Source organism: Gadus macrocephalus, chromosome 10, assembly GCF_031168955.1.
Source record: "Gadus macrocephalus chromosome 10, ASM3116895v1".
Lineage (NCBI taxonomy): Eukaryota > Metazoa > Chordata > Actinopteri > Gadiformes > Gadidae > Gadus > Gadus macrocephalus.
In genome coordinates, this window is record NC_082391.1 from 8,188,641 (window position 1) to 8,212,373 (window position 23,733).

Consider the following 23,733-nt stretch of genomic DNA (forward strand, 5'->3'; position numbering starts at 1 on the left):
CGGTAATCGATGCAGGGTCAGAGGGATTTGTCCTTCTTATCCACAAAGAAAAATCCAGCTCCAGCAGGAGATGAAGAGGGACGGATGATGCCTGCTGCCAGTGAGTTGTTAATGGATTCGTCCATGACCTTGGTTTCAGGGGCTGACAGAGAGAAGAGTCTTCCCCTTGGTGGTGATGAGCCAGGGAGGAGGTCAATGGAACAATCATGTGGGCGGTGTGGGGGAAGCGAGGTGGCCCGTACCTTGTTAAACACCTCCTTTAAGTCCAAGTACTCGGATGGTACGCCTGAGAGATCTGAGAGCTCATTAGAGGAAGAGGTGTTGAAGGCAGGTAACAAAGCAGATTTCAGACAGACCGCATGGCAATGTTCACTCCATTGTAGAATGGAACCAGTCCTCCAGTCAATATGTGGGTTATGTTTTACTAACCAGGGAAACCCCAGGATGACTGGCTGCTGAGGAGCATCTATCAGGTGAAAGGTAATTGACTCAGTGTGGTTACCTGAAATGCCCAGACGAAGAGGAACAGTGCGGTGGGTAACTGTGCAGAGGAGGCGCCCATCCAGAGCAGTAGCTTCGATAGGCTTGACCAAGGGTTCCTGGTTAATACCCAGGAACCCGTGGTCTTGCATGGCAAGACCACGATCCAAAAGGTTGGTGTCGGCCCCGGAGTCAATGAGGACGGAGACGGTGTGTGATTGTCCCTTACAGTTGAGCTGGGCGTGAAGTAGTGCACGAGAGAGCGTTTCAGGGTTCAGAATACGGCTCACCAGCGCCCTCTGGATTCCTGGTGAGCCCCGTCTTTTACTGGACAGGAAGACACGTTATGACCTCCCTGCCCGCAGTACATGCAGCAGTTCTCCCTTTGGCGCCGCTGTCGTTCAGCAGCTGACAGCCTGGTCCGGCCAAGATGCATGGGCTCAACCGGGTCTCTAGGGGCACCGACGGGAGGTGACGCTGGAGGACGTGGAAAGCTCCGGGGAGTACTGGTCAGCGCTCTCTCTCGTCCCCTTTCCTGGAGACGTCCATCGATGCGGATGGCCATGGCAACGAGCGCATCTAAATCTGTCGGAGGGTCCCGAGCCGCCAGTTCATCCTTGATACCATCAGAAAGGCCGTTGTAAAAAGCGTCAGTCAGAGAGGAAGCGTTCCAGTCACTATCTGCAGCAAGTGTCCGGAACTCAATGGAATAATCAGTCACTCTCCGGCTCCCCTGAACCAGGTTTAAAAGTCCACGAGCAGCCTCTCGGCCAGGGGTAGCATGGTTGAACACCTTCCGAATACCCTCAGAGAAGGCCGTCACAGAAGAACAAAAAACCGACTGCTTCTCCCACTCGGCGGTGCCCCAGTCCCGAGCCGGCCCCGTAAACTGGGTGATCATGAAAGCCACTCTTGACCTCTCAGTGGGATATGTGAGAGGCTGAAGTTCAAAAGTCAACCTGCACAAAGTCAGGAAAGAGCGGCAGGTACCTGGAGCTCCAGAAAAGCGCTCCAAAGCATTTAGGCGGGGTTCCGGACCAGGGGCAGTGGGAGGCGAAACCGCTGGCGGTCGACTGGCCTGCATGAGCTGCTGGAGCTGACCGCTCAGAGTCTCCAAATCTTGGTTGTGGCGTGCAGAAGCCTCCCGGAAAGCCACCTCCATAGCGGTGAATTGCTTCTCATATTGGTGTAGAGCAGCAGCTTGAGCTGCTATCTCCTGATTCACCTTCTCCATGTCGGCTGGGTTAATTTTTGGCCAGATTGTACTGTCAGGTTTCACCAAATGGCAGACGAGAACCCAATAGCACGACACGGGAAACAGTTCAGGTGAAGAAATAGTGTTTATTCCTAGGGGCAGGCAACAGGGAAGGTCCAAAGTCCAAGCAGGCAGGTCAATCCGGTAGGAGCAGGCAAAAGGAAGGTCCATAGTCCAAAAGGGCAGGTCGATACACAGGCAGGCAGGTTCAGGATCAGGATCAGGATCAGGATCAGGATCAGGATCAGGATGAGAAGACGCGGGAGAGCTAGGTTTACACACTAGACAATCTGGCAGGGAATGTTTGGGAGGAGAGGACTGATATAGGGGGAGCACAGGTGACGATGGTTGGTTAATTAGGAGAGATCAGGGTGGCAGGCAGGTGAATGGAAACAGCAGGTAATGCAGAGCAGGGGGGAGTGGCAGAGTCTGAAATGACATGTGTTAGTGTGGCAAAACAGGGAACAGCCTCCTTTTTATCATGGTGTTTTCAAAGCATGGACTCTTTTTAAATGGGACAGACTGGGGCCCGCTGCATCTGTGTTCTGGCTCCTGGAGTGCGGTGCTCGGCTGGACGTGCAAGATGGTAACAGCCCTGGCCTCACCCAGCGCCTGCGCTCCACTGGGGTGGTCAAGCTGAGGCAGGTGGTGGACGTGGCAGGGCCCGGGCTCCACAACACTGAGGCTGTGGCTTCTCTCCTGGGTCTGAGGTCCAGCAGACACACGAGAGACATCATGAACCAATGAATTAGCAGACTGACCAGTGAGGAGCGAGAGATGGGCAGGGACTACTTCAGCGGGGCGGATGTACCAGACGAAGGGGATCCGTTTCCAGAGCTCGGACTGTCGGTGGACCTGACTGGATTGGTGAAACCCATGGGCCTTCCCAAGTCCAGGATGGAGTCACGGTTACTTTCAGGGAAAAGTATACATAAGTACTGTGTGATGGCTACGAGGGATGGAAATTAACACCCGCCACCCGCCATTTGCAGGTGGATTTGTATGGTGGCGGGTAATACTTTCCAGTAAGGTCCGATCAAATGTGCATATTTAATACATTCGTTATACGGCGCTGTGCAGTTCCACAACCATTCATGTTAACATCCGGCCCCCTTCTTCTTCTACGCTTCTTTTGCCCGGACATGCCCTCTTTTTAAGACACTTTTAAAATATGTGTGGCGGAATTTAAAAATCGTCCGGGATTTTATTAAAGCCTCATACATGTTCTCATTGAATTTGCGTTGCGTTTCTTTGGGTCATTCGCTAACTAGTTAGCCTACGCCCTCCCCTACTCAGTTCTGTTCGCTTTGCATTGGTGGAAGTGAGTAGGGGGCGTGGTTAAGTAGAGCCTTCAGATTGGACGGTTTGACTTACGCAGTTAGTTTTTTCTGAATATTAGTGTTAAGGGCCAATAATGCTTACTATCATAAGTCAGTTACCATGTCTGTGGACACATTTGTATTCAGGCACTAATTAGATTGACTTATGATGGTGTAGCCATGCATGTTGTTTAATTGTTAATCGGTCAATTTGTTTTTTATTGAAAATACTTTGTATAGATGCATTATCCCCAAACTTGTCATCGTAACACCTTTGACATTAACATGGCAGATACCTGTGTATTGTTTATCATATGCGGTAAGAGTGTAACATTTTCAACTCAGTTCCTTGGTAGCACCCCAATATGTTACGACCCGGCTCGAGTGAAGTAACATGAAGTCGACAAACAAGGATTAAATATACGAAAACCGGGTTTATTGTTACAAAAGGTTAAACAGACTCCATGCTGCTGGCCCTGGCTAGAGGACGAGTGAATAAAGCCTCCCAGGCTTTAAAGGCAACAGCAGGTGCCAGGTAACGAAGCGAAGGAGGGGCTGAAGGAGGAGCTCCAGGAGCACTGCAAAACATGGAGCAGATCTGCACATAACACCCCCCCCCCCCCCCCCCTTAAAACGGTTGCTCTAGGCAACCGCCAAGTTACACAAACCAAATTAACAACAAAACAAATGAAAACCTGTACCACCGATGCTTCTGACACTCATGACCTTGAAAGGGCATCAGCGAGCACATTGTCCCTTCCACGGATGTGCTTTATTTCCAGGTTAAAGCCCTGCAGGAACAAACTCCATCGCATCAGCCGGTGGTTGGAGTTCCTCATTCTGCTGAGGAAGTGGGTTATGGTCTGTGTAGACCACCAGGACCTGACTGGAAGAGACATACACATCGAAGTGGTCCAGAGCAGAAATAAGGGCCAAGGCCTCTTTCTCGATGGTAGAATAATGCTTCTGATGAATGTCAAACTTTTTTGAAAAATAACAAACGGGATGCTCAACCCCTGACGAATCGTCTTGAAGTAGGGCGGCACCTACCCCAGCATCACTAGCATCGACAGCCAGTTTAAATGGCTTGTTAAAGTCAGGGGCAGCCAGGACTGGGGCACTGACCAACAGGGCCTTCAGGTTCTCAAATGCCAACTGACACATCTCTGTCCAAACAAAGTGGACCTTTGGGCTAAGTAAGCTAGTCAAGGGGGCAGCCGCAGTAGCAAAATTCTTACAAAAACTTCGGTAGTAGCCTGCCATGCCAAGAAATCGTTTCAGCTCACCCCGAGAAGTAGGAACGCCGAAACAGCAGATGGCCTCTACTTTAGCGCCGATAGGACAGACTACCCCCCGCCCAACAACCTTCCCTAGATACGCCACAGTGGCCTGTCCAAACTCACACTTGGCAAGGTTCACCGTCAAATTGGCAGCAGCCAGCCTACCAAAAACCTCCTCCACCTGAGCTATGTGCCGAGACCAGGTGGAGCTATAAATAACTATGTCGTCAAGGTATGCTTCACAACCTGCAACCCCTTTCAACACCAGGTTAACGAGACGCTGGAATGTGGCAGGTGCATTTCGCATTCCAAAAGCCATAACTCTATACTGACAGAAGTCATCTGGAGTCACAAAGGCAGAGATTTCACGAGCTCTCTGAGTAAGAGGGACCTGCCAGTAGCCTTTCAGGAGGTCTAACTTAGTGACAAAAGCTGCAGACCCTACTCTGTCAATGCAATCATCTAGACGGGGAAGAGGATAGCAATCCGGCTTTGTGACAGAGTTTACCTTGCGAAGATCAGTACAAAATCGAGGTGTGCAATCTGACTTATCAACCAGCAAACACGGGGAGCTCCATGGGCTAGCACTAGGTTCTGCAATGCCATGCTGCAACATGTAATCCACTTCTTTACTCATCAGCTGGCGTTTCTCAGGATTTACCCTGTAAGGGTGTTGCCTAATAGGTGCAGCATCCCCGACATCAATGTCATGCTGGAGAACATTGGTACAAGTAGGCACATCAGAGAACAGGGCAGGATATTTACAAATAACCTCAGTAACGTCGGACCGATGTGGTGACTCGAGATAAGACAGATGGACCTCCAAATTTGCTACAATTTCTGAGTTTGGGAGCCTAGCACAAGAGCCCCCACGTTCAACAACACCGTCAATGTCCTTTTCACCCACAGGAATCGAAATGCTCAGCACAGCAGCTGTCTTCACCCCAGCAACTGCCTTCACCCCTGAGAGCCCAGCCTGGCTCCACTTACAGTAAGAATCACTTCTGATGGAAAAAATGATGTGTATGAAAAACACTTTTCTTATCTATTGTTACTATTATATTGTTTAAAATGTACGCATACATAAAAAAAAAGATAGCGCATAAAAAGTGGCTGGTAAAAAAGATGAGTGGCTGGTAGATTTTTAAATCTACCTGCCATAGTGGCTGGTGGGCAAAAAAGTAAATTTCCATCTCTGGTGGCTACACACAAACACAAACTGAGCAATAGGAGGGACACAGTGTGAAAGGAGAGGCTGCAGGGCCGTGTGCCTGTATGGAGGCTCCTTTACAAGCCTCCCCTAAACAAGAGAAAAGGAAACCTGCAGTGGAGGATCCTGCAGGGGGCTCTGGCTGTGAATAGTTTCATTGGAAAAATCAACCCCACGGTGTCCGAGAACTGTCCATTCTGTGACAAAATTTAGACTATAGTCCATTGCTATTTGGACTGTCACAGACTGAGAGTCCTTTTCCATATTTTACGATGAGGAAAATTAAAAATGTTTTTTGTGGAATTTTGTGGTCGGGCAAGCCAAAATGGCTGTTTACAAAAGCAGGTAGAACCAGGTAGAGGTCGGGCTGGCCTTGGGCTGGCAGAGATGTTTGGGGTCCTGGTGAAGGCCAGAGTCAAGGTGGACTTCAGGTAGCACTCATTAATTGGCACAATGGAAGAGTTCAGGGACTTATGGTGCTTCACCTCAACAGTATGCACTGTGCAGGAGGGGAAGCTCTTTTTTAACTCTATGTTTTAATGAGTGTGTTTATTTATTTATTAATTATTGCTGTATAATCTAAAGTTTTTTTAGTCTGTGTTTAAAAGATAAATTATTAAAGAAAGAAACTGGGAATAAAAGTTTTTTTCAAAATCAAATCTCTCTCTTTCACACCGTCGCAAAATCGGGGCTGGTTCCGGGCCAGTTCGGAGCTAGGGCCAGGGCTTTGGTTTCACACCGCCAAAGAACCGGCTCCGGCCGGTTCTTTGGTTCAACGAAGGGCGGCATTTTATTAAATCACCGAAGTGAACGATGGACGCTAAGACAAAATCACAGTGGACCGTGGAGGAGACAACCTGTCTCCTTGGATTTTGGTCTTCTGCCGAGGTCCAGAAAAAGTTCCACCATTGTTCTTGTTGTTTGAAACTGCGAGGGTTGCTGGTAAAGCGGAGACGTAAGCAAACGTTTGCAGTGACGTCATGACGTTGCTCTCGCCGGCTCCGTGGCTGGCTCTCGCCGGTGTGAAACCAACCGGTTCTTAACTGGGGTAAGGCTGGAACCAGTTTGGAACTGGCCCTAGCACCAGCCCGGAACTGGCTCTCGGTTCTTTTTGGTGTGAAAGCGGCATCTGTGCCTCTGTGTGTGTGACTCTCTCTCTCTCTCTCTCTCTCTCTCTCTGTTCCTGTGTGTGTGTGTCTCTCTCGCTCACTCTCGCTCACTCTCTCTCTCTCTCTCTCTCTCTCGCTCTCTCTCTCTCTTTCTATGTGGCTGTCTCTCTCTCTCTCTCTCTCTCTCTCTCGCTCTCGCTCTCGCTCTCGCTCTCTCTCTCGCTCTCGCTCTCGCTCTCGCTCTCTCCTCCAGGCGCTCATTACCCACTTGTAGTTATAGAAAGCGTTTCGGCCATAAATGGCAGAGAATAGAGGAGGTGGGGGGCATCTCTCTCTCTCTCTTTGGTCGGTGTCCCTCGCCCTGCTGGCCGCGCTCTTCATCAGAACCTCTTCTGCTCGCTCGTCTTCTTTCCCCCTCGGCAGACACATCCATCATCACCTGTCGCCCGCGGTCGCCGTGACAATGTCTTACCATTGTCATCGTATTAGGTCTGCTGTTAGGGGGGCAGGATGGTCTTAAGGTTGCAGGGTTGAAACCCTGCCACTACCCCACTGTATCCTGGAGCAGGATAACCCTGATCCCTGAAGGGCAGCACTGGGCAGAGAAGTCTGCTCCATACTAGTAAAAAGTTAACTAGGGCCTCAACGCAGAGTTCCTGTCTGGCTCCTGAGAGCAGTGTGTTATAATTCAAGCCAGAGGGAAGTATTTGATTGGCTCCCCGGCCCCCCTCCCCCGGGCACTGGGAGCTGTGCTTGATGTGAGCCGCCGTCCTAATGACGTCTGTCAATTTCAATGCACAGGAATGATCGACATGTTGATTGCCTTGAAGAGGTGATCTCTGTTCACCAGATAATACCTACTCATACGGTCCCACAAAATGGGTGGATGGGTTTTATTCTTATTTCCGGGGCGGAGGGAAACAAATCAGGAGACCGCGCACACACGGCAGCGCGCGGACACGGCACCGGGCGCGCACACACTGTCCTCAATCGCTGGGATGTCTCGAGCAGTGAGAGTGTAGGCCGACCCCAAAGACACAGTGAGTAAACCCAGATAGGTGATAGAACGGTAACGGTCCAGGCAACCATCCGTCAGAAGCAGTTTCTCTTCTGGACGTCAGTGACCCATTAATGTGAAAAACAAGTTTGCCACAAAACCTTTGTGCCGATCACAAACCTCATATTCGAATTAGGCCTACTGCTGTCTTGTAATCCCGAAGTGATGTGTTGTGTTTCATATTTCTTTAGAAAAAGTATGCCTTCAAGGTTCTAGGACGGGTAGACTAAGGTAAGGAAATCCATATTACCCAAAACAGCCCTTCCCCGCTGTTACGCGCCGTTTTGTCTGGGAATCCAAATCCATGCCCCGAGTCCTATGCGGCCCTCTGTCGCCCCCATGTGGTGAATAGTTGGCATTGTGTCTATCAGAGTCCATACTAGACGATGTTGTGGAGCAGCTGCGTGTATTCTTCAGCTGCGGAGAAAGGCCTTCTGCTAATGGAATCATGGGATTAGATATTAGATATGTTTCATGGTTAAGGTATCGTGAGACTCCCCTGTGTGGTACAAACCCATCAACCGTCCACACATCATGAAAATGAAGACCACATGATTCGTTGTGATTGTGTGTCCTCGTGTGTGTGTGTGTGTGTGTGTGTGTGTGTGTGTGTGTGTGTGTGTGTGTGTGTGTGTGTGTGTGTGTGTGTGTGTGTGTGTGTGTGTGTGTGTGTGTGTGTTTGTGTGGACACTGATTGCTGCCTAGACCTTATTAAAGTAGAAACAGATTGAAGAATGATAATTATGTCTAATAGGGAGGAATTTCCCTTGCTGTGTGGAACAGCAGCATCACGACAATTCTCACAGCCTCACGATGAGGCTGCCTCTAAACTTCGGAGGCAGCCTCGTCATGAGGCTTTGAGCCTCGTTGTCAAAGCCTCCTTTAGAGTCTAAAGGAGGATTCGGGTCAATTGGAACCACACACACTTATGTGCACATGCCCTCACAACACAGACGCACACCCCCAACGCACACACACGCACACATTAAAATGGAAACCAAATAAATATTTCTGCTATGCAAATCCAGGCTGTTATTCTGTCATTTACAAAAATTGTATTCCCCATTGTCATCTGTTTTATCATAACGGGATCATTGTTTCGTAAATATTTCCTTCTGTTAGAATCACAAAACAGCACACAATTGTTGTAATTAATGCGAGATATGAAGAATTGTAGATCCTACTCCCTCCACATTCTATTGTATCTTCGTATCTTCTGTGTTTTCCTGTGATTCTTGATCACTTATTTACTTATTCAGGGTAGAGTCAGAGAGGAGAAGAAATCGACCAAGGTTTACTGTGGCTTTCGCTTTGTCCCCTTAAGGTAAACAAACACGCAATTAACACGTGTGAGGAAGTAATCCCATGCTGGGAGGAGCCAATTAAAGGATAAGCAGAGCGCTCGGTTAAGCTCACATCGGCAAGACGACGCTGTCCCTGTTTTTAACGTTTAATCCACAATAAATGATAACGATGTCCAGAAGGTTCAAGACATTTCTAATAAACTTGTTTACTATGTCTTCTGTTAACAAAGCAATTTTGACACTACAAAATTCTCATTGAATAACACATTTTAACAAAGTGGCCGTACTAAGAAATTGGATTTGGAAAGAATATCTGGTTAAATATCAGCTCAAATATGATCGTTACCGGCTGAAAACCCTGCCGTCTGTTCATGAGCTCTTTGACATGCCAGGCTTTGTTCTCTTCATCATGTTTCCCACCTCTGCATGATGATTTAATTGGTTGAGAATTGAGTTCCACAGTGAAATGAACACAAAGCAGATGTGCAGCTGGTGTTCAACCACTGGAGGCTGAGGTCAATCAGAGGCTTCAGCAGGAGAGAATACAGCATTAATATCAGCTGATGCAGGAATAGACTCCCCACATTAACCTAGCATTTTCCCCATCATTTGTACAGTTATGCTTCACCTGACCCACAGTGCTTAGATACAGCAAGACCACACCCTCTGTCCTACAGCAAGACCACCGCCCTCTGTCCTACAGCAAGACCACCGCCCTCTGTCCTACAGCAAGACCACCGCCCTCTGTCCTACAGCAAGACCCCATGCCATATGTCCTACAGCAAGACCACGGCCCTCTGTCCTACAGCAAGACCCCATGCCCTCTGTCCTACAGCAAGACCACGCCCTCTTTCCTACCGGACCACGGCCCTATGTCCTACTGGACCACGGCCCTCTGTCCTACTGGACCACGGCCCTCTGTCCTACAGGACCACGCCCTCTGTCCTACAGCAAGACCACAGCCCTCTGTCCTACTGAACCACGCCCTCTGTCCTACCGGACCACGCCCTCTGTCCTACCGGACCACAGCCCTCTGTCCTACAGGACCACGCCCTCTGTCCTACCGGACCACGCCCTCTGTCCTACCGGACACTGGGGGGCTCCGGGAGCCCCGCAGTGGGCTCCCGGAGCCGGTGGATCGTTGGCTCAGGCTCACTGAGCGCAAGGTGGAGGAGGATGACCATCTCCTGCCTCCAGGACATCGTCCTTCTGTTCTTTGGAGATCGGTCAAATGGGGTTGGAGCCGGCTCAAACAGGGCTGAGAATGACCTGGCTGGCTGCGGAGATACACACAGACATACACACAGACTCACACACAGACACATACAGACATACACACAGACACACACACAGACACACACAGACACACACACAGACATGTGTGCCTGTGCACATGTCCCTGACCCACACTGGCATTAAGAACAAGTGGAAACTAAGAGGCAGGAGAAGGTTTCCTCCTGAGACTTTCGGCTAAACCATCAAAATGATTTACTCAAGTATCAGTTGCATATGAATTCATTTAAAATGTCTCCATGCCTTTAGTTTGTTTTTTTGCTTTGCTTTGTTCATGTTGTGGAAGTCCTCCAGGATGGATGTAGACAGCATAAGTACAACCAGCTATTGGCTGAAGGCTCAAACTCATTTTGAGTCTGACATCAATGTGTGTCCCCAACACGCAGACGCACACACACACACACACACACACACACACACACACACACACACACACACACACACACACACACACACACACACACACACACACACACACACAAACACACTGCCGCCGCCCCCTTCAGCTGTGACACGCAGCAGCTGGGGGCCCTGGGGCAGTCTCATCAGGGGCCTCCAGAGCGGGGCCCTTAGTGGCCGTCTCCCCAGGGGCCCGCTCCGAAAGTCCTTGGGCAATCCCACCAGGCGCCCGCTTCAGAGCCCCCTGGTGGTCGTCCACTTGGCTGCAGCTCAGTTTGGCCTACGACCGCACAAAGTGACACGCTGAGAAAAGTTCTTGCCAAGCGAGTGAATGGAATGAAAGAACCAGCCCTCAAGAACCAGCCCTCACAGTGATGAACCAGCCCTCACAGTGATGAACCAGCCTCACAGTGATGAACCAGCCCTCACAGTGATGAACCAGCCCACACAGTGATGAACCAGCCCTCACAGAGAACCAGAACTCACAGTGAACCAGCCCTCACAGTGAACCAGTCCTCACAGTGAACCAACCCTCACAGTGAATGAACCAGCCTCACAGTGAATGAACCAGCCTCACAGTGAATCAACCATCCTTCACAGTGAATGAACCAGCCTCACAGTGCATGAACCAGCCTCACAGTGATGAACCAGCCCTCACAGTGATGAACCAGCCTCACAGTGATGAACCAGGTCTGTTGCCAGGATGGACACATCTGAGATGGATTGAGCCTTTTCTTGCAACAATAATACCTATGTTTAGTATGCTTTATTACATTTACATTGTTTTTTACAGCTTGGTGAAAATTAATATAATTATTTCTGAATTGATTTGAAACATGTATTAAATAGCTATATCTGGATACCGACAAACTTTACTTTGATTGAAATGTTACGCAGAGAAATGTCATGAATCAGCCTCCAACCTAATAGACATCATAGGCTGATTGTTTATGTAGTCAAAAACGACCCATTAGAACTGCAGAATCCGAACTGCTGCTCAGACAAGGCTCCACACTAACACTGCCAGAACACCTGCTGGGTTGGGTGCGGTGATCCAAATGAGAGGGGCTGGATTATGCCCTCTTTCTTTTTCAGAGTTTATTATAATAAAGGGTAAAATATAGTATAGGATAAAAGTAGTCTCTTTGAGCACGAGTTCAGTATATGATCACTAGAAAGCACTACTGTATAAATATTCCTTATAAAATCATTGTACAGTTTAAACGAAGCAGCATTGGTGCGGAAGCCAGACTATAATGAAATATACCGGTATATAATATATTTTTTGTGTTCCTATTTTTGTTCAAGTGTTTGTGTTAATGTGTTTATATGTGATCAGTTTTGTTAGTTTGTTAGTTTGTTTGCAACACAGCATAAGCAGCCTTCCTAAACACATTGAGTCAAGTAATATGTTAACCTGAATTAAATTTCTAAAGTTAGAATTCATCCAAAATATTTTTGAATGTTTGAATACTTCCGGCCAACTGAACCATCTCTTATTTCAAGCTGCTCCGAGGTTACAATGGTTACAGACCAGACCCATGGCTGCAGGCTGTTCTCAGGTCTGTCATGTGGTATCCAAGGTTACTCTCTGCCAGGTTACTGTTGGGCCGTTCAGTAGACAGACGCAGACCAACACACTGTTATTGGCGGTTTATCGATTAATCAAGAGTTTATTCCATTAAAGTGGAGAGATCAGGTTACTGAACAGCTTAGAGGCGGACTGTGCGGCAGACCACAGGTGGGCCATTCTCTGCTGTTTGATAGGCTCGTCTTTTGCTAGCTATGTCTAGTTAGTGTTCGTGTTTCTATATGTTAGCAAATATGTTCTGCTGTGTTTATAAGCATTGTGTTCTAAAGAAATAGAATCCAACTTTTATCTCCTTATCCATTGTTGTTGATATCTTAGCAGGAATATTAAACAGCTTACAGATACACAGTCGCATGGAATGCAAAGGAAAATTATAATAGTAATAATAACAATGTGCGTGTGTGTGTGTGTGTGTGTGTGTGTGTGTGTGTGTGTGTGTGTGTGTGTGTGTGTGTGTGTGTGTGTGTGTGTGTGTGTGTGTGTGTGTGTGTGTGTGTGTGTGTGTAGCATAACAATGCCGGCTGGAGAGGGAAAGAGTGACATGGAGCGTCTGGGAGTGTTTCAGGAGATGGGGTATGTATCCATCGGAGATAAGTACATCCCGGCCAGATACAGTAAGTGGATCGATCTCCTGAGTAATTTCAAATCGTTCAATGTTTAACATTAAACAGGTATTAAATAAATATAGAAAAAATAAACCAGATAATTTTGAATTGCTATAGATTGCAAATAATTTGAAATGAAGAATTATCTATATGATGTATTAACTTCTCAACGTGTTGTAAGGGTTTGCACTATAGGTTGACAACTCGTTTTCAAATTATCAGTCTGAATAATCAGCAATGTAGCATTAAAATAGCAATTCAAAGATAAATTCCTCAATGAAAAGTAAGAGAAGCCTGTGGCCGAGCAGCATCAGCAGTTCTACACTCCTTCTGGTTCGGCTGAATCTATATGTACTCTTACATATTCAGAGAACATTGTTCTTGAGATGTATTCTCATGAGACTACAGACTTCCTCTAAACTAAAGCTAATGGTATTCCTAAACAAAGATCCCTTTATCTTAACAACAAACATTACATTATCAATACAATTGCATTTTAAGTTGAAACACTTTTATAATCCAAAGACATCAGCCATGAAGGGCTGTGATCCACAGATCAGTGGTCCCACATTAGGATAACCCTAACCCAGACCCCCGCCCCAGGACCCTTCAACGAAGCGGCGGGGCGTGGCCGTCAGATGCAGACGGGGGGGCCGCGACTGAGCAGCTCGCTGCAAATCGGCTTCTTTGAAACCACCTTCCAGCGGATCTTCGAGAGCGAGGCGCTGAACGAGCCGCTGAAGAGGGCACGGCAGCAGCGCCTCCAGCAGGCCCGGAGGCGCGTGGGCGCACTGTTCCTGCCCAGCGATGGCCCCAAGCAAACGTGAGAACAAACAACTCAACAGCTTGGAAACAGTCTGTGCTGTATGTAAACATTTAATGATGGAATCCCATAAAATGACATGGTCCGTCCGTGAGTTACTCAACAGCTAGGTCGGTTAGTCTAACCTTACCTCCTCCCTCTCAGCTGTGGTTCGGGCAGTTACTACGGGACTCTGTCGGGGCCAATGAAGGCCATGAGCACCCAGGCCGTCCCCAAGAAGGGCCTCCCCTCTCCCGGGCGCAACATCTACACCTCCCCTCCCAAGAAGGGCGCCGGCTCCAGGTCTGCGGCCGTGGCCTCCAGGCCGTTGTTCAGGAGCTCGTTGACTGACTTCTGAGTTCAACCCTTCAACCTGTCCCTTCCTCCAGCTATCCCAACGTCACCCTGTCCAAGACGGACCTGTACACCCCTGACCGCTACGACCGAGCCAAGGAACTCCTGCAGGTACAGACCCTCCGATCCAACCGGGATCAGCCTCAGTCCGCTGTTACACTGAAGAAGAATCAAGCATCTCTGGAGATGGGCCGTGGAACGGGGTTACCATGGAGACGGGGACAGAAGGGAACACATGTTGTCCTGATCAGGGGTGCACGGCTTCATGTCTCCAGCCGCTCTGTGTCCGCTTCATATATACATATATCGTATATATATATACATCATAAATATCATATATATATGATAGATATGATATATATATGATCTATAAACCTTGTTGTGATAGAATGAGCCTCATCCCACACACTAGTTGGTCTCATTAAAAGTGTATATATATTAAAAAAAAAGCAATGATGATGTATTGATCCTGAAGGTTTCTCTGTGTTTTGGGCCTGCAGATTCCCGACTGCGCTCCAGTCCATTGTATTGAGCTTTCTTGAATGTAATGTTTAAGTTGGGCTGTCATCAGTTAACCATGTTGTGTATTTGAACTTGCATTTAGGCTTTACAATTTTGTTTATTATTTGGTAATTTAGCAGATTCTGCTAAATTACTGCTATTAAGGAGCAGGGTTTCTCATCTAGTTCAAAGGTATTTTTAACACTGCAGTGATCACATGGACCTGGAACCTTCTTATGAGCTGTAGGAAGGAGCAGCTGTGTACCACCGTCATCTTCATATGTTTTATCGACGATAGTTTGAAAGAATGAAATCACTTTGCAGGGCTGCAACCTGTCAGTGCACGGACTTCAGACATGACAATGACACTGAATATGTTAAATTGTGCTTATTGTGTTTTCTGTATGTTGCAGAGCGAGACAGGAACCAACCGTTCAAAGTTCAAGAGTGGTCCCTTTAAACTCCACCTCCACCCTAAAGACTATTTCCATGAAAACCCATACTTTAGCAACAAGCCCATCCCACCAGCGCAAAAGCCACTCCCTGCAACAAAACAATTCTTGGTTCCATTCAAACCTTCCTCCCCTACCAAGCAGGTAATGGATGGATGATGTGAATAGTGGGGTGGATGTCGTTGACTCTCATTTCACATGATAAAAGTGTACTAAAGAGAGTGTCTGTAACTGCCAGATAGGGGGCATGAAGGCGGGGACCTTTGACCTCTACCCGTCCCATTCGGCTGACCCCTACACGCCTGGCCGACCCAAACAAGCGAACCCTGGGCACCCAACGTTTTGGCCAGCTCCTGGTCCAAAGAGCTCCCCTGTCAAGAGCATCGTAACCCTGAATGTCAACAGGTTGGTCAGCAGTCTCTCTTCTTTCCATTTCTTTGGTCTAAATAGGAAAGTTAATGAAGTCCATTTGACTTGTATAGCCATTAATCCAAGCTACAGTGTCAAAGGACTTTACAGGCCATATATTTATGACAAGGGATAGATGTAATTATGACGATAGGTTGTCTCGCAGCTTTGCTGCTTGACACCCAAAGATTAGATGATGTATAAAGTAAGCAAGCACGTACATTCAGACTCAGAGCCTCAGATGCAAATGCTTGGTTACAATTTGCATTACAGTGTCCATGTTAAAGTGTAATAAGAATACAGAGTGATAAGAAATTAAACGACATGGATTGGCATGTACTTCATATGTGATAACACATAAATGTGTAGCTACTGTTCTACAGCATTGTTCCATACACATTAAGAACATAATGGAACAGGTTGTTACATTGCTTATAACTGTGTAATTACACTGTAGCAAGTACACAAATGTATGGTCTTACCAAACGTTTTTTTCAAGTTGCCTCAAATTGGTGGTGACTTGATGAATGAGATCACTTGGCAGGCGGTGCTGAAACAGTGGTTTGCTGCGGTTCTCTTGGTGGAGTTTATCTTCACTATCTGCTTCCCTTTTCACAGTTTGCTTGACCTTAATCTGTATGGTTGTTTATTTGGTTTCAGAGTGGTGAACTCTACCAACTATGCCGCCCCCATCCCCCCCATTATGACCGTCTGATGGACCTTATGCATGCGATGCTGGGCAACAGGGGTCGACTCTTTTCCCGCGGCCCCTTACCACATTTGGACTATAGAGAACGTAAGATGAAAACAGGAATATCTGTTGGTTATTCTTTGCTACAAAGTGTAGTGAGTGGTCCAATACATCGTAATATCTGTTGGTTATTCTTTACTACAGAGTGGTCCAACACATGGGAATATCTGTTGGTTATTCTTTACTACAGAGTGGTCCAACACATGGGAATATCTGTTGGTTATTCTTTACGACAGAGTGGTCCAACACATCGGATCACTTAGATAATCGTTTGTTGTTATGCTCAACTGTACCCTGTTGACTTGTCGAGCAGATGATCTTATTTATATTACATGTTGCTTGTTGAGTATAAAGCCAAATACCATTCAGAGTAAAGTAGATTTTTTTTTTGGATTTTATTGTAAAATGGAGAAAGAGTTGGTTGGTCAGTGATGAACATGTTGTTGACTCTCCGTAACTATCAAAGAGAATAATGTCGGTATCCTATATTCAATATGTATTGTCAAACCCATTCTGTAACTGGTACTGCGTGATACAATGTTTGATTACCTTGGAGACATTGATACAGTGGCATGCACCTCTACAGACCAACAATCAACCTGGATGGAAGAAGAAATTGCTTCATTCATTCTCATTCTTAAAAATATTTGTCTGTTTTTGACAGCACAGTTGGTGTTTTAATGTTAAATTACAAAACATTGATCAAAGTGTTGTACATACTTAAGACATACTTCAGTGTAGTTGTGGTGCAATAAAGTCAAAAGTAACATCTTCTCAGATGTTTAGTAGTAGCGATTTGTGTGTTTGTGTGTGTGTATTTTCGTGTTTGTGGGTGTGGGTGTTTGTTTGTGTGTGTGTGTGTTTGTGTGTGTGTGTTTGTGTGTGTGTGTGTGTGTGTGTGTTTGTGTGGTCTGTGTGTGTGTGTTTGTGTGTGTGTGTGTGTGTGTGTGTGTGTGTGTGTGTGTTTGTAGGTGCGGTTGTGTGTGTGTGTTTGTCTGTGTGTGTGTGTGTGTGTGTGTTTATGTGTGTGTGTTTATGTGTGTGTGTTTATGTGTGTGTGTGTGTGTGTGTGTGTGTGTGTGTGTGTGTGTGTGTGTGTTTATGTGTGTGTGTGTGTGTGTGTGTGTGTGTGTGTGTGTGTGTGTGTGTGTGTGTCTGTGTGTGTGTGTGTTTATGTTTGTGTGTGTGTGTGTGTGTGTGTGTGTGTGTGTGTGTGTGTGTGTGTGTGTGTGTGTGTGTGTGTGTGTGTGTGTGTGTGTGTGTGTGCGGGCGTCTGCTAATAAATGGAGTTCCTGAGGGTTAGCGGTCCTCCTATAGCCTGTGGGTTAGCCTGCTGGGTCAGCCTGTTGGGTTAGCAGTCCTCCGGTGGCCTGTGGGGTTAGCCTGCTGGGTGAGCCTGTTGGGTTAGCGGTCCTCCTGAGGGTTAGCCTGTGGGTTAGCGGACCTCCGTTAGCCTGCGGGGCTAGCGGCCCTCAGTTAGCCTGCGGACCAGCGGTCCTCCTGTGGGTTAGCCTGTGGGCTAGCGGTCCTCCTGAGCGTGCCCAGAGGCGTGCTCCTGGCAGTAGAGCTCTCCCTCGATGAGGTAGTAGCCTCGGTGCTTCAGCTCCGTCCCGCAGAACGCACACAGGAAACACGCGGGGTGGCGCCACTTCTCTCCTGCGTGGACCACCGGGCCGCTGCAATGGACACAAGATGGATGAGTGAATACACTTCGCTCTTTGTAAACTGGTACTTCGCTCTTTGTAAACACAGACACAAACTTTGTGTCTGGTGACGTGTGCTCTCAGTTGATTTGAACTTTTGCTAAGCATTAACTCATTAGTTAGGCATTCATTTTCATGTCCATTCCCAGTGTTATGTGTGTATGTTTTACTCCACAGTGGTTGGCTTGGTTTCGACAGCTATGTATGGTGGTGGGCGTCGCTCCAAAATTCCCAATGTCTTCTTCAAGGGCCTCAGACTGTATGATGAACTTTGATTGCTATCAGCTTGTGTTGTGTTTCTATGTCTGTATGCTTATACGTATGTTTATATGTGTGTATGTATGAGAATATATAATATGGATATACTACATATATATATGTTTATACTTATAAATCTATATATACAGATATGATATGAATAGATCATATTTTTATCATATATATATATACAGTATATATGTATCTATATATATGAATGAACATATTGTTATTTTAAAAGAAGAACCCATTTGTTCATGTTTAATATGATGCTTCAGCTCATTAGTGACACAACCGTCAAACCTAGCGTCCATGTTTGCTGAAGGTTGGCCTCACAGACCAAAGCTTCTGGGTTTGACTGTCTAACCTAATTTCTAACCCCTCTCTGTGTCATAAAGATCAGTCTCTGGATCTGCTTTAACACAACAGCTCAACATGCTGATTTGCTGAATTGTGGGAAACGACAATCTCCAAGGGTTGGAGTGAATTAGTCGCGTACTAAGCGGTTTTCCAGAACCTCCTTGAGGCTAACTGGAATGATCCATGACCAAACTCTACTTCAGGAGCTCTTCGTCACCACTGGAGTCCGCCAACGGATCCATCATGAGTCCATTCAGACTTCATGCGTCCAAACATTTGAACCTATCAAACTCAGTTATCACTGACTCTCAACTTTGTTTTGTCTGAAGCCTCAACATCATTGGCTGCCAGCATGTCTCCCCATGGTGGGCATCAATTGAACTCCGAGAATCTCTTTTGTGCACCTGCCTGATTCAGGGAGTTCTTCCTTAGTGTGTTTTCAGTATGAGGAGCATTTCAGGGTGACATAATATATGGCCTGTAAAGCCCATTTGACCAACTGGGATTCAAAATCAAATTAGGTGACGTGACCCTCTGGAACTCCCTCTGTGTGCTACGCAGCATTGGATGTGAGCCTTGACCTCCCCACCTGCCCCTCCTAGCCCCCTCTGAGCCCCCACATCAGGGGAGGAGCCTCCCCCAGTGGGTTCAGTTCCAGGTTCTGCTGCCTGATGCTTTTCTGGCATCACACTGACCAGTATGGCCCTTCCTGTGGCTAATGGGATCACTGGGAGCCATTACCATTGAGAGCTATAACTGAACATTGTGGTCAGTTGGACTGACAGCCAGTGGTAGGCTAATGGTTTCACCGGTTGGACTTCAAGCAGATCGTTCCACTGGTCTGCTTCAACTGGACGGATGAACTCAACGTACCGCTCTGATTCTGATATGTCAGTCTGCAGCTTAGAGTCTAACTCAGAACTCCTTATGTAATCTTTGTAATGTGTTAAAACAAAAGCACCGGGCAGACAGGAGAGTTCTAGAATGTGTAGAGTGCATTCATTCAGAGATGCTAAATGTGAAATCCGATTGACTAAAGTACCAATCAAATATGTGTTGGGCGACATGTTGGGCGGACTGATACGACTGGTCAGGGTTTAGCATAGGCTTGTTTATGAAATGTACATTTAGTATCATGTTCATTCTTACATGATCCCTTTTCCACAGACATCACAGAGAGGGAGCTTCTGTAACTTAGCAGCCGGAGGCTGAGGTCTGCTCAGCGGAGCTGTCACGTGTCTGGTGGCGGGGCGGCTGACACCTGCACACCAACACATCATCAACACTCCCATTTAGGGGTTATAATGAATAAGTATTATTATTAATTAATTGTATTCATAGTAAAAACAATAAAAGTAATGAAAACAATAATAACAATATTTATTATTATTATTCCACTTCTGAATTGATGTAAACATACTGTTGTTGTTGTCGTCAATGGTTTCCATGGACGCCACCGCTGGCGCCGCTCCGAAAGGCCGCGGCCGAACGTTGAATTTGTGCTCAAAATGTCCGAGCTCCTGGAAGTGGAGAAGAGGACAGACAGACAGACAGACTGACGTTAACCTCACCACAGGGAGCTAGAAATTACCAGAGATTGTTAACAACATGCTTTATAATTAATTCATCAGTTGTCTTGTAATATAATAATAATATCAAATATTTATTGTATTGTATTATTGTATATTTATCTTTAATCCATTGTCAGATGACTTTGAGGCAGGGGAGATATCCTGGATGATATGAATTACATTGTAGGGTCAAATGCATCAGGCATATGGAAATGTGGTACGACATCCACAAACATGTTGTTCTAGAAATCACACAGCAGCCAAGATGGGAACTGATCTATGACCTCCGTGTATCATCAGTAAAACCTCCTCCCAGACCCCTTCCATCTCAACTGACCCTCACTCTTCATTAGTTCATGTTGCTTCTGTCGACTTCTTGTATGGGTCATATTTGTACCTTTTCATTAGCCTGCAGGTTGACTCTGAATGGCTCCATCTGAGGGGACCACAGTCTGGTCTCCGGTCTGTATGAGCACACAAACACAAAGACAAGCAATTGTTACACACTTATTATACTTAATACACACTACATTAACAGTACATAAGGGATAATGATTTATCGTCAGTCCAGACCAACTAGCAGACAGTCGGTCTGCTACTTGGTCTACCCATTATGTAAAGCAACAGGCTGAGGACAGTAGAGTATCGCTCCTCTTTCCAGGACTGAATTGTTTTAGCGCACTGCTGATCGCTAACCTTTTCAAGCAAGATCCCTGTTATATATCCTTATGATCAGATCCCTGTTATCCTTATGATCAGATCCCTGTTATATATCCTTATGATCAGATCCCTTTTATATATCCTCGTGATGAGATCCCTGTCATATATCCTTATGATCATATCCCTGTTATATATCCTGATGATTAGATCCCTGTACACAGTGTGTATTGACCTTTCTATTTTGAAACAAAGCTGCTGGGTGGAGCTTAGGATTGCGTTCTGGCCCTCAGAAAGAGTCATGGCGTCTGTGGCCACGCCTCCAATAGCGAGGATGACATCACCACGACACAGGTTGGCCAATGACGCCTTTCCCCCCGGCGTTACCTGAGAAACATAAGAGCTAAGAGTTCTGCAACTCGATCAGCACAAAAATCAACACTACGAAAAGCGAGCAAGAAACCAAAACCCCAAATCAACCTCTAGGGAGGCGCCACCTAGAGGTAACAACACAGACTGGTGTTCGGAAACAGTGTGTGTGTGTGTGTGTGTGTCTCAGTATAAACGTGATCTTATAAAGCTATCATAAGCATGATGATATCACTGCTGGAGCATTTGACTCGCTGCACAGCTCCATGCTGCTCCCCCCCCCCACCTGCCCCCCTCTCTCTCCAACAAACATGTTTCAGACTGGAGTCGTGCTTCCCACTGTGGTCCTTTGGTCACTCACCCTCCCGATGCTGATAGGCTGATTGTTCTCCTTTCCACCTGTTATTCTGAAGCCCCAGGGTGCCCCTCCCTCCAGCACCACGTTCTGTGGCATTCTGTCTCTCACCCCTTCTTCTCTCACCCCTCTTCTCCTCTCACCCCTCTTATTCTCTCTCCTCTTCTATGTACTCATTATTTTACGAAGCTGCACCTTATGATGTGTTCTTAACCTGACACACTCCTGCTCTAGAGGGTCTGCCTCTGTCAACTCACTGCCCAGTGAAACACGCTCTCTAGCTCCGCTCAGTGTGTGTATGTGTGTGTTTGTGTGTGTGTGTGTGTGTGTGTGTGTGTGTGTGTTTGTGTGTGTATGTGTGTTTGTAGATCCCTGTCACGCCCCTTTCAAGAGAGTCCAAGCTGATTGGCCTATATACAGAGATAATATCAACTTACAGACAGACAGACTGACACCCACACCAAACACACACACACACACACACATACAAACTGGGATCATACTTGTGTCTGGGGCTCATATCAAGGAAAGGTTGTTTATACTCGGAAGTAGTTCGGTAATCAATATATTTAAGAATCGATGTATTCAAGAATCTTCCTCTATTGAACAATCTTCTATTTGAATGTGCTATCGTACACTCAGTGAGATGACAGAGTTTAACACATTGTCTATCATTGTTTTTAGATCCTTTAAAAATAACGTTGCTTAGTTAGTGACTATGACCAAGTTCTCTTTCATAAACTAAATGTGATGTCAACAGATCAGTACGTCTGTCTCTTGAAATGAAACTGTATAAGACGACAAAATGAAATGTGTAAAACTAATAAACCAGAAAAGGGAGGGGCCCTAGACTGTTTTTAGCTGCTGACCACAGGGACAGCCTTCACATTAACACCTGTTCAGTTCACATTTAAAGACACCCCACACACACACACACACACACACACACACACACACACACACACACACACACACACACACACACACACACACACACACACACACACACACACACACACACACACACACACACACACACTAGTAAAAAACAATGGGCGGGGCCTTCTCTCTGACTGAAATAGAAACAGTACCTGAAATAACATTTAGAACAAAATTTGAACCATTTTGGGATATCATTTTATTTCAATTACTTACATCAACAGTATCTCTTCTATTTCAAAAACAATGGAAAAAAAAAAATCTTTCCAGAGTGGATCTGCACTGACCGAGGATAACATCCAGATAGGTCAGTCACAGAAAGCATTTGACGGATATATGTTTCCACTTCTTGTAATTACCAGATACTCCCTTGCCTCTCACGTTGACTTTTAAGTTATAAAACATGTTATTTCATATGTCTTGCTTCAGAAAAGCAGTTCCATATTCATATTTAGTCCGTTCCACAACTAACTGTTGCAGACTGGTTATTTCACATAGCAATGCTAGCATCTTCCGATCGTATTCCTACACCTTTTCAGCATGAATGGCAGTGATCTGCTCTTAAATAAGCCAACATCTACTAAAGCATACATTGTGTACACACATATTCCTTATTAAAGGAAATCTCTGGAAACAACACAATCTTAATCTAATCCTATCGCTGAGAATTCCTTGACACTTGTCCGTTCCACAAACATGACACACTTTTTGACAACATTATTAACAAAAATAAAATAGATCGCTTTCAAAAGAATAAATAATAAGTAAAGGTCATCACATTACATTGGGGATGATGCAAGGACACCAACAAATACACACCATGCAGACACACACACAGACACATACACAAACACAGAAAATAAATTTGATCGCTGGTCAGCCTACGGGGTCAGAGGTCACAGACGTCTGACGTAATTCCCTGGAAATGTCCCAAAGAAACGGCTCCGTCTGGAAGTGCCTGACAAACACAAATACACGCAAATACACAAAAATACACAAAGCACACAAACAAACAACACATATGTTTTAGTGTTTAAGCTTGATACTTTCTTTTAATCAAAAGTTGTGAATCTTACCTATCTTCACCAGTGTAGTCTAGTACCCCTAGCAACCCTAGTGCCTCTAGTACCTCTAGTACCACTAGGACCACTAGTACCTCTAGTACCCCTAGTACCTCTAGTACCCCTAGTACCCCTAGTACCGCTAGTACCTCTGGTACCCTTGGTACCTAGTACCCTCTAATACCCCTAGTACCCCTCTTACCCCTAGTGCCTCTAGTACCCCTAGTACCCCTCTTACCCCTAGTACCCCTAATACCCTAGTACCTCTAGTACCCCTAGCACCTCTAGTA

The 23,733-nt window shown here is 46.3% G+C and overlaps 2 protein-coding genes across 21 annotated transcripts in view; one reads left to right on the forward strand and one right to left on the reverse strand.

The window, feature by feature from the left end:
* Nucleotides 1–11,150: 11,150 nt before the first annotated feature.
* cfap96 (cilia and flagella associated protein 96) lies at nucleotides 11,151–16,550 on the forward strand. Of its 2 annotated transcripts, XM_060063426.1 has the most exons (7): nucleotides 11,151–12,447; nucleotides 12,805–13,725; nucleotides 13,870–14,007; nucleotides 14,094–14,169; nucleotides 14,973–15,155; nucleotides 15,250–15,416; nucleotides 16,080–16,550. In XM_060063426.1, exons 2-7 carry the CDS (start codon nucleotides 13,541–13,543, stop codon nucleotides 16,132–16,134), a joined length of 804 nt encoding a protein of 267 aa, XP_059919409.1. In that variant the 5' UTR covers nucleotides 11,151–12,447; nucleotides 12,805–13,540; the 3' UTR covers nucleotides 16,135–16,550. The 2 variants fall into 2 exon arrangements, with proteins under 2 accessions (XP_059919409.1, XP_059919411.1); XM_060063428.1 differs by lacking the exon at nucleotides 11,151–12,447 and having other exon boundaries at nucleotides 12,510–13,725.
* A 449-nt stretch (nucleotides 16,551–16,999) lies between these two features.
* Nucleotides 17,000–23,733, reverse strand: part of LOC132466261 (sorbin and SH3 domain-containing protein 2-like) — an 85,326-nt gene continuing 78,592 nt past the window's right edge. For 14 of the 19 annotated variants that reach the window (XM_060063375.1, XM_060063376.1, XM_060063361.1 and 11 more), the window contains 3 exons: nucleotides 20,460–20,526; nucleotides 19,912–20,011; nucleotides 17,000–17,846 (listed from right to left, as the gene is read on the reverse strand). In XM_060063375.1, coding sequence (XP_059919358.1) covers nucleotides 17,643–17,846; nucleotides 19,912–20,011; nucleotides 20,460–20,526 — 371 coding nt within the window. In that variant the 3' untranslated portion in view covers nucleotides 17,000–17,642. Of the gene's footprint in view, nucleotides 17,847–19,640; nucleotides 19,753–19,911; nucleotides 20,012–20,459; nucleotides 20,527–22,557; nucleotides 23,593–23,733 lie in introns of those variants that run through there. The other 5 variants (XR_009527814.1, XR_009527813.1, XR_009527816.1 and 2 more) reach the window with 4 other exon arrangements.